A 14,918-nucleotide genomic window follows, 5' to 3' on the forward strand; every position below is an offset into this window, starting at 1 on the left:
GCACAGTATTCTGGATATGGATTGCTACTAAATGCGATATCCCAAAGCTTAATGATTAACAAATAGTAATTTCTTTATTGCTATGCCCCACAGTTCTGGAAATTGACTAAGGCAAACACTGTCCCTTGGGGTCTCTGACTCTGGCAGTCACGCAAGGTATGGATCCTAGAATCATCACTAAGGCGTCCTCAATCACACGGACCCTCAGCTGGGACTCTCACGATGGCAATCCAGTGCAGCCTCTTCTCACCACTGAGCTTCCTCACAGCATGGCGGCCAGTTCCTAGCCTGAGTATCCCACGAGGAAAGAGGAGTTAACCTTGAAAATCACAAAGCATCTCCACTGCAAAGAGCCACAAGCCTGCCGGGGTCCCAGAGGCAGCATAGACCCCCACATCCACTGAGGGACAAGCACCAGTGTCACATTCTAAAAGGTAGGAAGAGCTTATCTTTTTTTTTTTTTTAAGATTGATTTATTTGTGTATACAGATCTGGGTACAGGCCAGAGGTGCAGGGGGGGGGGGAAGAGGGTTTACCAGAGACAGAGTGGGGAGCAGAACAGGCAGATGGAGGAAGTACACTGCTGAGGGGAGCCACGGGCGGGTCAGGAGAGGTCTGCCGCGCCATGTGGTCACCTCCGGGGCAGAGATCGAACTCGCGCTGACGCAGCTGTGGCCAGTTTGCAGTGCTGCGTCCTAACCCATTGTGCCACCGGTGAAGGCCCGGAATATCTTATCTTATAACCGCTTGGAAAAGTCACTGTGCTGTGAGGAGCCAATAAAAATACAAATTCCCTGCCCTAATGTTAAATGGCAGGGAGAGTTTGACAATGAGACAGGACTGTCAGATGATGCTTTCATCTCTGAAGAAGAGTGAGGAAAGGGGAGGAGACCGAGGTCATCGTGCATTCTGGGGCAAGCGGTCACCAAAGGCATCTCTGGTCAGGAGGCATCTGAGGAGAGATTCTGGAAGACTGGAGCCAAGCACACAATGGAGAGGAGCACTGCAGGCAGGAGACATGAGAGAGAGACGCGCACTTTGTGATGAGGCGAGTGAGAGCCCAGGAAACCAGAGTGGCTGGGGCAGCGGCTGGGACTCAAGGAGGGGTCAGGGCTGTGAGGACCAGTCTTACAGGACCTTTGGCACGGTTGGACATAGATGTGGCTCAGAATGAAATGGGCCATCGTGAAGAACGCATCGTGGGGAAATGTCAAAGTTGACTTGCATGTTAACAGGATAGTTCTAGCTGCCTCGTGACAGATACGATGGTGGGGGAATCCGGCTTAGAGACATCTGTAGTCCAGGCAGGATGGATGGAATTGGAGGGGATGGAGCTCGGAGCAAATAAGCCAGAAGGAGAAAGACAAATACCAGATGGTGTCACTCAGCGGTGGACTATAGAAACAAAACAAAGGAAGAGACCAGTGAAACCGAACCAAGCCTGGAGATGTGACTGTAAGGCGGAGGTTACCAGAGGCCAGGGAGAAGGTGAAGAGCAGGTGGCTGCCCACAGCCTAGGGCGTGGGGTTACGGAGGCCTGCTGGTGGCTGGCTGTGGTGACGCCCCTGAGGAGGCGTGAACCTGTGCCTCTGAGTCACATGCAGTGTCGGAAACGAACGTTACCTTTATCGGCATGTTAATGCCAAAATAAAGCCTGAAGCTACCTCAGGCAAGGCCCGGCCATGAAGGCCGATGCAGTTGGCTCCTGATATTACAATGTCTAGCTCTTTTTTCTGTCTGGCATCCAGATGATAAGCCACATTGATTGATCGACTCGCTCCGCCTGGGTTTCAATAATTAACGCTGGTGGTGACAAGGCAGCCACCGTCCTCGCAACACGTCTCCGGCAGCTTCTCGCTCACCATCACATTGCAGGTGCTCCCTCAGCCTCTGTGGAAGGCTTCACCTTCTGCAGCTTGGGTTTTTCCCTGCTAGGTCATTGTCTGGTGCATCTGTCCAAATGCAAAATTGCGTGATCATGACTTGGGCCAAAAAACTTTGGCTGAAATATGTAGGCAATTAAAGAAAAGGTGTTTCGGGGCTGCGTGTGACCTGTATGGGCAATTACCTTACATTCCCACCTCTCTTTACAGAGGCAGATAACCACAGTCGCTGGGGTGAAACTCAGGGGAAAGTAAATTGTCCACCTGCAAGGTAAAGGGCTCTGTTGGGGCAGGAGACTCACTCACTCCTCAGGGCCTCGGCACCTGGCGAGGTCACTCCCCCCACAGCTCAGTTCACTCTGTTCCCAGGGAGTTTTACATTCACGCCGGCTCATTGGCCACACGGTCAGGAGAGTTCAGCTGCTCTTAATAGACGATGGTTATTTCCTTATTATGTTTGCTAAATGGCGATACAGCTAATCATTTTTATCACGGAGGGAAGCTTCATGAGGTCTCTCTGGCCCAGCCAAATCCCAAAACACGGTTCCCATTTATTCCCTTATGCGGAAGCTGAAAGTTTGTTGAACCAATTAAAGGGTACATAATAAGCCAATTAGTTGTTCCTTGTTTTTCTTAATGAGTGTATAATGGGTGTTGACTCAAATTACTGCTCGTTTGATAAGACGCTTTGCTATGCCACGAAGACAAAGGGGCATTATTTCATCTCCTCCAGTGTCGATGGCATCAATCCAGTCGCTGGGATTCTCCTTTGAGATTCCACGGGAATTGAACGTGTCCTCACAAGATCATCGTTCCCCTTCACATCAAGTCTCCTGACAGACAGCAGTGACATGCCCCCTCAGCCAAGCTAACCTGCACCCAACCGCTCCCTGAAGGTGAAACACTCCTCTGGGGAATCAGCTGATACGTCAGATACGCGGGTTTTAGGTCCCTATTTCCAAAGCTTCCACAATATCTTGCCACCTCAGATGCTAATCACTATGTCCTGTTAGGTTCTTTGGAGCACAATCCATCTGCTAACGATAAACATTCGATCTGAGCAAAGCCCAGCTAAAACCACGATCCTGCCCAGGGTTATGAGGAAAGACTTTACTGCAAGACAGAAGCTCTGACTCTCCAAGGGGAGAATGACTACCTAAAAAAAAAAAGAATAAAACTGGAAAATTTTGCAACTTTGTCAACATTTATTTTCACCAAACAACTCATTAAATCACTATAAAAGTCAACGCATATGGTCGGATATGACAGTATAAATTCCAGAAAGAGTTATAAGTCAAGTTAAACTCATAACACATAATGTAGTCTGGGTGTCTCATCCATGAATTACAACATTTTTATTACATCCCAACTGCAAATTACCAACTTGTTCCCTGTCCTGCCAATCTCTTGATTAAATGGGGGACTGTTCGCCATTATGAAAATATATTAGAGTAGAGGGTGACTCCATCATTTGTCTCGGTTATTTCTATATCCTTATTTAAAGCTTTATCGCCAGAGCAGCTAACCCAACTGAAATGTTGATTTAGCAAAGTGATAACACCAGGGAGAAAATAGGGGGAAAAAATTGATCCAGACAGGCCCATGTTCCAGGGACTCGTGGTGGTTTAAGCGTCATGTCTCGAGGCAGCTTTCTTAGTACACCTGTGCTCTCTATGCATCGGGGCCCACTTGACCACTTTAGTGCCTTCTCTGCAAAGTTATTCTTGCTTTACAGATCTTATCCCATGGGCCTAGCTTAAGGGTATTTTATTCTGTGTCTGACGCTGATAATGGGGCAATAACTTGTACCCATAAGTTTCCCCATAAAATGGTTTAATATCTTGAAGCAGGGCCAATATGTCTGCTGAAGGAGTAAATCAAGGAGATACCATTTCACATTTATCAAAGGCCCACATGCATTCGATCTTTGCAAAGAACTTGCTTTATGAGCGGTCTCTCTTAGAAGTTCTTAGATTCTGAAACTAAAGGGCACATAAATGTTTCAAAATAGAGATCATAAGTACCTACATGTTGACTGCTTTTAATAATTTTCCCTTTATTCACATATGTTTTGGGTTCAGTTGGTTATTTAATGTTTCTACTGAAATTTTTTAAGATTAAAAAGTCCCAGTAAAAGGAAATAATTATCACTAACAATTCCAAAAACCAAAAATAGAGAATGGAGATATTTTACAGTTTTGACCATTAATCCTGATTTTTGTTTTCCATTCATCATAAAAGTTGGTGGGGGAGGGAGGGTGGATATTGCTTTACTAGTAAAATTGTTCTCAAGGAGAAACCATCTTTGTTCAGGAACACGCCTAAATAGATTATAAACTTGAAATCCCCAAGGCTCCACTTGAGTCTTCCAGGACAAGAACAGAGGAAGTTAAATGACCTGTATCCAGGCCTGGCATGGTAGCAGTCTGGTATTTAAATTAGAAATAGAAAAAAAATGGCTAAATATCAAAGACAGATGATCCGCGGCAAGTTAGACATTTCAGACCCAATATCTGAGCTATACTTTTAAGAAAATATTGGAAGCCTTAAATAATAGTGGTAAGAGTGATGATGATAATGGGGGTTATTCTGACATACTGAAGGATAGATGGAGAAGGCTGTGGGGGTTCTGACACAACTGCCTGGAAAATTAAGCAATGAAATAAGATTCTGGAGCGTACCAAGCACAGGCAGGTGGCGAAAAGGCCCGGGTTTCTGACGGCCCCGTTAACAGCACCTGGACCCACCCTCCATCCTCACGTAGCTCTTGGGAGAATCTTCGGCTCTGGCGAGGCCGGGAGAAGGGTACAGAAGGCCGAGGCGGTGGGTCTGGCTGGTGTCGCTACGATGCACATACCTCAGACGCCAGCATGGACCCACGTGTGTTATTACTACAGGCTCTGCCCTGAGGCTGGTCAGAAAGGGGCATGACCATCAATCCACAAATTCCCTCGTTGACGAGGGGAGGGAAAGTCACAGGAGTCAAAGAGTCAGGGGTGTTCGGGAGCCAGACTTTAAAGAATGTACAGAATGTGAGTGAAGAAATGGACGGGGAGGAAGGTCACGGCAAGGTGGACAAGGCTCATGGAAGGTGGGGGACAGAGAAGTAGGAGCCCAACCCCACAGAAAGGTCGAGCTTGGGGGGGAAAGCCAGAGCCACCAGGTCTCAGAAAGTCAACAGAGACCGGGTGTGACGGATGAGGAAACGCAGAGCCGTGTGGGGTCGTGACGGGGATGGGCTTGGCAGAAGCAGGGAGGTCCCAGCCAGAGGGACACAATTCAGGCTGGGTGGGGACACACAGAGGGTTGCTATGGTGACTCAAGTTCCAAATGATGCGGGAGGCGACTGAACGGCTCCCTGCTCTCATCTTCATGCGTGAAATGGTTCTATTTACTAGGCACGGGAGAGCCAAGAAATAGGAATTTAAGTAAGTGGCCGTGTTCATTGAATCTTCTAAAATGGACGGGATCCATAGGCTTCTCCTCCGGAGGCGGCGCGGGGAGGAGAGGGCGTTGCTGGGGAGTCGTGTGTGATTGCTTAGTCGGATTAGCCCCCTGGCACTCAGGCCAATTATGGCCGAATCAGTGGCCGGAGCAGCCGTGTGTTGTGCCATCGGATGGCGTCCGCTGCGCTCATTCAGCGCCAGAACCTGGTGGCCCCGGCCCCGGAGCAGGAGATGAAGGTCTGCAGAGCTGAGATGCACCAGCCCGCAGAGCCAGGCCCAGCCCACAAAACTACGGCCTCGGTGGAAACAGAAAGCTTTCAGATGGAAGCAAGTCACTACGACCATCAAACACCGAGTGAGTAAGAGAGAGACGGGAAAGAGCAGGAGGTGGGAAGCATTTCCTGCTAGAGAGCCGCTTCTTGATAACTGATAACATTCACGGGACACCAGAAACTGTTTCCTAGGGGGCGGTGACACGCTTTTCTCCAGGGGTGTCAAGGATCATTGATGACAGTCGTGTGGGCGGAAATATTGTGCCACTCCCCTACAGAAAGCCAGGAAATGGACAAATGAGCCCCAGATGCTGTTGGCCTCTAGCTGTTCTCCTGGGGTACTGGGTTCCTCCTCTACAAACTGTTCAGAAAAGTTTTTTTGGTGATAATTGGGGGCTTCCGACTACGGGAATGAGGCCACGAGGGAAAACTCCCAATGTTAGAAGCAAAGGGAAGATGTGACGTGCCGGGCACGTCGGGCCATGACGTGTGTCTGAGGGGCGAGGCCAGGCTGGCCCGATGGGTCGAGGTCCAGGCACCGGCTTGTCCACCAGCCCAGACAGAAATCAAAAGGGAAGCCTGAAAGGACACAAGTCTTCCTAGCTCCTCATGGAGGACATTGGCACCCAATTCCCTGGAGTGACCCACCCAACTGGATGAGAGGGACCGTAACTGGGAGTGTTCTGTGTGTGGAGAGAAAGAGAGAGAAGTAAGAATTGGGAGAAGGCAGAGTGCTTTTATGACTAACACTTGACAACACCACACTCCCCCTGCCCCTACAGAAACACGGCGGCAGCGTGACTCTGCACCCAGCAAGACACCGGGCCGCAGCCCGGACCACAGGCACCCCCTGGCAAGTCACTGACCCTGCCAGCTTCCGAAAGGAGCAGGTCTGGGGTCTCTTAGCCAGGGGGCTCATCTCTGGGCCTGAGCGCCCATCCTGGTTCGTGCTGCCATGCACCCCCTGACCCGGCAAAGATGTCACCTCCCCCTCGGCTCCGAACCCCAGTTCTCCCACTTCTCCTCCAAGAGCCGGTATGACAGACCTGCACATTTTTGCCAGGGTGCATCTATTCAAGTGGTTCCCTCCAATAATCTCGTGTCTTGGCCCAGATAATTTATGAAAAGGGATTTTGTGAAGGTTTAAATGTAGTCTACGCCATATTCAATTTAATCCAATAAATATTTATTGGGTGCCCACCTGGAATTGTGGTAGGCACTGTGTGGAATATAAAAGAAATATATGGCAGAGTCTCCTGTCAAGGAGTTTGCAATATTCTTGGGAATAAAACTTGGATGCTGAAGTAATTATAGGAGGCGAGATGGTATAGAGCAAGGTCATAAAATTATGTAACCCAGACCAAAATATCAGGCACAGACAACATTATGTCTGGTTAGGGCTCGTGGGATGGAGCTTTGGGAAATAGCTCACAGAGGAGATGGAGCTTGAGTTGTCCTTGAGAGAGGTCTGGGGTCGGCTGGTGCTGCAGGAGAAAGCCGCCAAGCAGGGGAAGACGGGGCGTGAGGCCGGAGTGGGAGCAGCAGGAGCCTGACTTGCCCCAAGCAATGCCCCCACCAGGCTAAGAAAGGGGGCCGGGGCCCCCTGGTGGCAGGGGTTGTGTCAGGCTAGCACCGCTATGGTCTGAGTTCGATCCCCAGCTAAGGAGTGACCCACGTGTCGCGGCAGCCCTCTCCTGTCTCCCCGCTGATCCCCTCAGCAGTGGATTTAGTCCATCTGCCTGTTCTGCTCCCCACTCTGTCTCTGGGTAGTTCTATCCCCCCCCACACTTCTGGCCTGTACCCCAGTTCTTCTACACAAAAATAAAAACAAGGATATAGCAGAGTTTTGTAGGGAGAAGCCAGGGAGGGTGAATATAATGAATCCACAGGAAGCTGTGAAGGGCACAGAGAACTCGGAGGGCTCCGTACTCCTCTGTCCCTTCCTGGGCTTGGCTCTGTCGCTGTCCTCAGAGCATATTCACGGACACGGGCAGCACGTGCAAGAAGAGCCTGGGCGTGGGCTGCAGAGGGACAGCCGGGACTCAGCCCCCTAAATGGCCTTGGCAAAGTCACTGTGTTACAGGGCACCCCAGTGTGAATGGGGTTCACACTGTCTGTGGGGCCTCACCTGCGCTTAAAATTTAATTGTGCTGCAGGCACACACAAAAAGAGTCAACACTCGGTTTATTTACAAAAGGGGAAAGGAAAAGGAACAACCCAGGGAAAGAGAGCGGGATACAAGGTAATGAGAACCTCCTACCAGCTCTGCTGACTTGAACTCCAGCAGCACACTGATAGCCACCAGCCACGCGGTCCCGAGAGAGAGAGCACCAAGAAAATGGGCCCCTGTTTACCCCCCAAAGTCCCAGAATGCTTGGTTAGCTCCCCCTTGGGTCCTCGCAGTTCTCTCCCTGGTGCTGCTGGGAGTTGTAGTTTACTGGAGTAGGCGGTGGAGTCCAGAAATCTCTGCAGCGTTCCCTCAGGACATCCTCTCCCCCAACAACTGCACGGCCTGGTCTTCAGTTTCCACCAGGGTGGAGATGGGAGCAGCAGCACGTGTGTTGTGGTGGTGGAGACCCACAGGATCACGCATATGACCTGAGGGGACGAGACCTGGGCCCGTGTGTCTCGCGTTCAGACCTTTGCTAAAGGTCTCCTCTGTGCCCATGCCGGCTCAGCTCCAGGGAAACGAAGATCAAAGCACCCGGTGCTTATTCTCAAGACGTGAACAGCAGGAAACCACCGGGAGGAGCAGCGTAAAGTCCCACGGGCTGGAGTCCCACCTCTGACTAGTTGACAAATCTGGGAAAACAATTAGTCTGAGCCTCAGTTTTGTCATCTGCATTCCTGGCCTAATATTGTCTACTGAAAGCCTGACCTGAGAATTAATACAAATATGGGCAGAAGTGAGTGTGGCTGGAAGCACTCAAGAGCAGTACAGTACCTTTTTTTTTTAAGATTCATTTATTTGTGCATACAGAACTGGGGTCCAGGCCAGAGGTACAGGGGGGTGAGAGGATTCCCCAGAGACAGAGCGGGGAGCAAAGCAGGCCAACTGATGAAGCACACTGCTGAGGGGAGCCGCGGGCAGGTCAGGAGAGGTCTGCCGCGCCATGTGGGTCGCCTCTGGGTCGGGGACCGAACTCATGCTGAAGCGGATGCAGCCAGGATGCAGTGCTGAGTCCTAACACATTGTGGCACCAGGGAGGGCCCAGTACTTCTTCTAACTCAAGAAGTAACTGACTAGAGGGAACTTCCAGAGACTTTTTCACGGATGGCCAAGTCCCTGCACCGACGCTCAGACAGCAAATAGGACTTGCCGAGGTTGCACACAGGGGAGAGCAAGCGGGTCGTGGCAGGGGCTGGTGTCCTCCGGCCTGGGGCTCCAGCACTGTCAGAGCAGAGTTCAAGGCAGAGCCTGGAGGTGGGAGCAGTCTGCTGGAGAGCAGTTAGGGGGCCAGAAGCCCGGGAGCATGGCTCCAGGTTAGGACCCCACCCGAGACGGGAGGCTGGTGCAGGAATCCTGGACAGTGAAGGAGCAAGTTCAACTCCACGGCTTGGAAAGTTGTAGAGGGCAGGAAAGCATGAAGCCTCCTGAAAAAGATCCAGATGGAATGATGGTTGGAGATACTTAAGAGTTGATGCCAATAGATTAATTTTGCTTTTTGTATGTTTCTGGGGCATCTAGTGGCATGGGGTGGTGCCCTCAGCACAGGCGCTGAGACTTGCCCATGGTGGTCTCGATGCAGAAACTCAGGCATTCTGCCAGCTTGTCTTGAGTGATGAACAGCACAGGGTGACAGCTAAGTGGACGCTGTACACAAGCTTGTCATCTGTCACCCTCGGGCACTCAGCAGCCACCGCCACACACAGCGCCTTCTTCATCTGGAGCTCGGTCCTGGACTTGACTTCGTCAACTGTGGCCACCACGTTCTCCTTGCGGATCAGCAAAGAAGCGCATTTGCCAGCCGTGGTCAGCCCTGGCTCCGGAGCCACGGGATCCGATCAGGCACTCAGAGGCCAAGAAGCCATCACTCTTCTTGGCCAGCTTCTTCACCAGCTTCTTATCCTTGTTGAGTTTTTCCGGCGCCTCATGTGGGGTTATCCAGTGCCCTGCCGGCCCCCCAAGACACACACGGCGAACGAGGGGTGGGGCGAGGACTTAAGCATGACAGTACCTGAGACACATTTGTCCTTCTGAGGGCCACAGGTCTTCAAGCTGACCTGTTGTGCCATCTCCTGAAACCCCCAGCACTTGGCTGACCCAGGACCCTCCACACCGCCTCGTAGACACCTCGAGGGAGAATTTGCTGTTCTGAGTGCCTCCCACCACAGCAGCCAGGAAAGAGGCAGAACTTAGCTTTCATGGGACTTTAGGGGTGGGTGACGATGAGCAAACAAACTAGCTCGTCTCCTCTTCCGGCTGGACGAGGACGCAGCTCCGCGTGGGAGGAAAGTGCGCCTGAAGCTTGCATAATGGAATGGAGCAACGTCTCTGAAGCCTAAAAACAAAATGCTCTTTTCCAAAAAAGGGAGATAGGGGAGACAGGTGTGGAGTAAAGATGATCTAGCTCGTCCGGGACATGAATTGGGGTGCCCATGTAGAGATTCGGGCGCAGGGCTTGGATGGAGGGTGGAGACCCGAGCTGGCAGCAGCTGGAACGGGGCTGGTGGCATGTGTGGCTGGAGAGCACCCGAGGCCCAGGGACTGCACGGCAGGGCAGGACACCGCCCGGGGCAAGCAGAGGAGGCTCTCCCCAAGGTCTCCCCAAGGTCAAAGAAATCCCTTTTCTGGAAGAGCGCCCGTCTGCATGACGCAGATTTCATCTGCGTGCAAGAACAGAGAGGGGTGTGTGGGGAGCCCGGGGGCGCCGGGCTCGCAGGATGACACTGCACATGCTGTCTCTGGGAAAGCGCTTCATTTACAAAGCAGATTTGACAGCTCTTCGGCAGAACCTTCCCGCCCGGCCCCGGCACGACCCGGTGAGCCTCGGTGAGCCTCGATTACAGCCTTGCTGGTAGCTCTACCGCAGAGACCCCCTAAAAGGGGAGTGATGAATGAGGCCCTGTCAGGCTGCATCCCCTGGGTGGCCTTGAATCTCTGCCGCTATCTGTTACCCTGACAGTGACGAACGCGAGGCAGGCGGCTAACGACACCCCGATTCATTACCCAAAAGGAAGGGAGAGCAGAAATGAAGGGGAGGAGGCTGCCCTGGGCCGGCGGGTGGCCGCCGGGGTGCGGCGCACGACAGACCAGGCCCCCACGCTGGTCCCACACTGCCCGGCCTCTCACGGTGGCCTCCGCCCAGGCCTCGAGCACCGGGTGAGATGCGTAGCAACTGAGCGCTTCCAGCAGCCCACTCTCCATCTAGAAACCCGGGGCCCAAACACAGCGCACGTGAAGCCACCTGCACCCCCCGCCCAGCAAACGCCCCACCCCCCACCGTGGGAACAGCCCCACTCTGCGGGAAGCCGGGCAGGGCGGCCTCGTCTTGTGGCACTTTCCCGAGTGACCCGAGTGACGGCGCTGCCTGACGCACGGACACAGAAACGCACCTTGAGCAGCCTCAAGACGAGCTGCTTTCTCCACCCCTCTTAACCCCCACCGCTCGCCCCGACTCCCGAAAGGACATTTTCAAGCAGAGGGAAAATCTCCCTGGCCAGCAGCTGTGAGACACCGGGTCACTCCTTTCCTGGCCCTGTCCGGTTCCTTCTTTCCTGCTCTTTCCTACGGACGTTGTTAGTCTGAGCACAAATGTGGCACTTGACCCCCCAAAAGTTTGGACTCCCTGTAGTATTTCTCCACCCCTTTTCTCTGATGCTCTGCATCTTTATGCCTTCTGCAGTCTGGGCTCGTGGCACAGGACCATGCCTAGACGGACCCACAAACCCATCTTCAAACTCCGCTTCCCCGGCAACACAGTCAGGACTGGCGAGCCCTGTTCTAAGTGCTGGTGTGGGGGCAGCAGCCGTGGGGGGCAGAAGCCACAAGGCGCTGGCTCCTGGCAGCAAGGAAAGCAGCCTGTGCCCACGCCACGAGGCCCGCACCTCCGCCACCCCATGGCAGACACCTGGGTTGAGATGTGAAACCTTTTTTTTTAAAGGTGTATTTATTGATGCACAGAACTGGGATACAAGCCAGAGAGGACAACGGGGCCCACTAGAGACAGGGTGGGGGGCAGAACAGGCAGATCGATGAGGCACACTGCTGAGGGGAGCAGCGAATGGGTCGGGAAAGGTCTGCTGCACCCTGTGGGTCACCCCCGGGGCCGGGGATCGAACTCGCACCAAAGTGGCAGCTTGCAGTGCTGCACTTTAACCCCTGCGCCACAGGGAGGGCCGAGACTTGAGTCTTATCCTTGTCTTTTGCTAAAGATCAAATTGTCTTTCCTTAAAAAAAAAAAAAGTAGCAGCAGACATTACCACTGATTTTGAAAAGCACCCCAAGATTTTTTCCAAGATCGCTGTGAATGAAAGTGGCCAGAGCCTCAGATTACCTAGAAACGGCAGCACCCGCTGAGCACCCATGGGTGTTTAACTATCAGTCCAGGTGTCAGTCAGCCCCGTGGCCCTGGGGACCTTGGTGGTGGGGGTACAGAGATTACACCTGAAGGGGGAGGCCTGTCTTCCCAAATGTTAGCAGTGATGTAAACCACTGACTGACACCACAATGCAAAATGTAATAGTAATAAAATAAAGTCAAATAAATGAAATGCAGAATAAAAAATAGGATAAAAATAAGTAGAATAAAAAACTTTATTCAACAACGCTCCAGCACGGGGGACATCTCTGTCTCCGCTGTGGGGACGGCGCCCGCGGCCGTGGCTCCTGGCTTCCTCTAATGCAGAAGGCCAGAGATTCTGCTCAAGATACCGTTGCTGAGGAGACCCGAAGTCGGGCTTCAAGACAAGCAAAACCCAGAAGGAGACATGCACTGACTAGTTTTGTGGGGGACAGTGTGTTTGTTGATTAAACCACAGAGCACAGGTGGAATGTCCACGACTCAAAGAATCCAAAACTCATCACAAAGACAGGACACTAGTGCCAGGTCCCACAGCCATAAATGGGCCCTGCAGCCTTTCTGACCCCTCTCATCTCTAACAGGCAATCAGGAGTCAGGGGCGTGGCGCGTCCACCCAAGAGCCAAAGTAATATCTGGAGAGATGAGCCTGGCCTCAGGGCGGGAGGCGCCATCCTTCACCCCGCCGCCATCTTCTCTCGAGAAAGCAGATTCTGAGGAAGCTCCTGCGACCCCTTGGCGTGTGCCTCGGGAATTCAAAAGCCAGTCCTGGTGTTCCCTCGAGGCAGGACAAAGACACACGTCCCTTTTGCTACCATTTTTGTTCCCAGTCACAGATTATTGGGCTCCGGAGCTCACCAAATTTCCCACAGATTAGGAGGACGCGATTGTGCGGTGTTTAACCCAACTCTTCTATGCAAAATGCTTTCCGATTTCTCAGGACCAAATTCAGGCTCCCACATTCCCTGCGCAGGTGTTTATTTCCACCTGGCCGCGGAGTGGTTCCACTGCTCCACCTCCCGCGGGAGACAAAGAAATGGCTGCGTTTGTCAAGTGTCCGAGGGCTGGAAGACAAATGGGCTTGGAGGAGGGTCTGGGATCACCACGGCCAGGAAGGAATTCATCTTCTTAGTCTCTGATTCCAGTGGCCCACCAGAGGCATCATATTTTTAACTCTAAAAGACTTCTTGGAAGTTTCCAGGATTTCTCCAGAGACAGAGATCAATAGGCCAGAGTAATCAAAAAGAGAGCGGGCTTGGGGGTGCTTTACTCACCGGGCAAAGACTTTTTTATTTTAAGATTTATTTATGTATGCATACAGAACTGGGGGACAGGCCAGAGATGTGGAGGGTGAGAGGATTCACCAGAGACAGAGTGGGGAGCAGAACAGGCAGATCGACTAAGTCCACTGCTGAGGGGAGCAGCGGGCGGGTCAGGAGAGGTCTGCCGCGCCCTGTGGTCACCTCCGGGGCAGGGAGCGAACTCATGCGGAAGTGGCTTTAGATTCCCAGTGCTGTGCTGTACCCGCTGCGCCACCAGGGAGGGCCCCGGGCAAAGACTTTTAATGGAATGATTCTCACCCAGGGGCAAGTGTATTGTGGGCCTCCGACTGGGGCTGAAGAGAAGGGAAAGGGGGACATTTTCATTCCAGTCTCCAACCCTCCATGCAGGCGCGGAGGCTTCACTTGAGTGTCAGTGCTGGGCTGACGAACACCCTTCCCACAGCAGAGGGCGATGGTCAGAGTGACCCGGTCCTGGGGGCCAGGTGTGATTCTGCAGACCGCCTGGCGGCTGGAGGCTCCCCAGCTCCTCTGATTCTTGAATCCGCCCCCGGAGGTCAGCACCATGCTCACTCCCACCCGCAAAGCAGAGGTTCGCCTGAGCCAGCGTTAACCATCTGAAGTACTGAAAGCGAAGTCTACGCTTTAAAAACAGCGAAGAAGTCAAGGGTGGTGGGGCCCGAGTGACAAACCAACCTCCCGCGCCCAAGAGCATTTCCTGAGAGGCCACAGCCTTTCTCCCTCCCTCTAAAAGGCCCTCTCCGTCCCCTTGGGAGCACCAGTGTGTGGGGGACCCCCAGCCGCCCCGTCTTCTGCCTGACGGCCTCTTCCCCTGCTCACCTCCCTCTGCTGTCTCTGCCCATCCCTCTGTCTCACCCTCTGCTCCTCTCAGTACCCCCAGGTATCTTTCTTCTCTGGTTTGGCAACCACTGAAGCCTTGGGGTGCCTGGACTCAGCTTACCTGGCCGGGGCCACCGAGGTGGCCCGAAAAAGGGGACCCCAGGAAAATCTGAGCGGGAACAAAGCCTTTCTTTAACCGGACGTCAAAAGCACCTCCCTGAGCCGATTGTTAACGCCTAGCAAAGGGCGCGGATCTCAGCATCGTGGAAAAGTGCGAATACTGAGGCTGCCCAAAGAGCGGCACGCAGAGAGGGAAGGCGGCGGCCTGCGGTCGGGGCCTTTCAGCTGCCTTCCTGGAGGTGGTGACTGTCAGCGCCGCGGGGCGAGGACAAGCCAGGACTTTGTGGAATATTCTGAACGGCTGGTGCGTAATCCAGGCAGCCGGGGGGGGGCAGCCCCAGGATAAAAGGCTTAAAGAGAAGGACCGCAAGGACTGCTTTTGATCTTCCAAGGCAACTTGGAAAGAAAAAAAAGAATGAGACCAGTAAGATTTAGGTTAACCCGTTGGGAGTGCTCTGGAAATCTCTTTGGTGAAGGAAGGAGAAGGTTTTGAAGCCGCGTCTGTTGAAGCCTGAGTCAGCCTGGTGCCCGGCCGAGGACGGGCCTCCCAGTGTCCG

General features: G+C 53.0%; 1 protein-coding gene and 1 pseudogene across 1 annotated transcript in view; one reads left to right on the forward strand and one right to left on the reverse strand.

The window, feature by feature from the left end:
• Positions 1 to 9,307: 9,307 nt before the first annotated feature.
• LOC101633495 lies at positions 9,308 to 9,837 on the reverse strand (annotated as a pseudogene).
• A 648-nt stretch (positions 9,838 to 10,485) lies between these two features.
• The window catches only part of CCRN4L (CCR4 carbon catabolite repression 4-like (S. cerevisiae)), a 119,208-nt gene continuing 114,775 nt past the window's right edge, over positions 10,486 to 14,918 (forward strand). Inside the window, exons 1-2 of the mRNA XM_012726751.1 lie at positions 10,486 to 10,594; positions 10,728 to 10,924. Of these exons, the coding sequence (XP_012582205.1) occupies positions 10,486 to 10,594; positions 10,728 to 10,924 (306 nt within the window). The remainder of the gene's footprint in view (positions 10,595 to 10,727; positions 10,925 to 14,918) is intronic.

Source organism: Condylura cristata, unplaced genomic scaffold (assembly GCF_000260355.1).
Source record: "Condylura cristata isolate star-nosed mole 26May11 unplaced genomic scaffold, ConCri1.0 scaffold00018, whole genome shotgun sequence".
In the NCBI taxonomy this organism is placed as follows: Eukaryota; Metazoa; Chordata; class Mammalia; order Eulipotyphla; family Talpidae; genus Condylura; species Condylura cristata.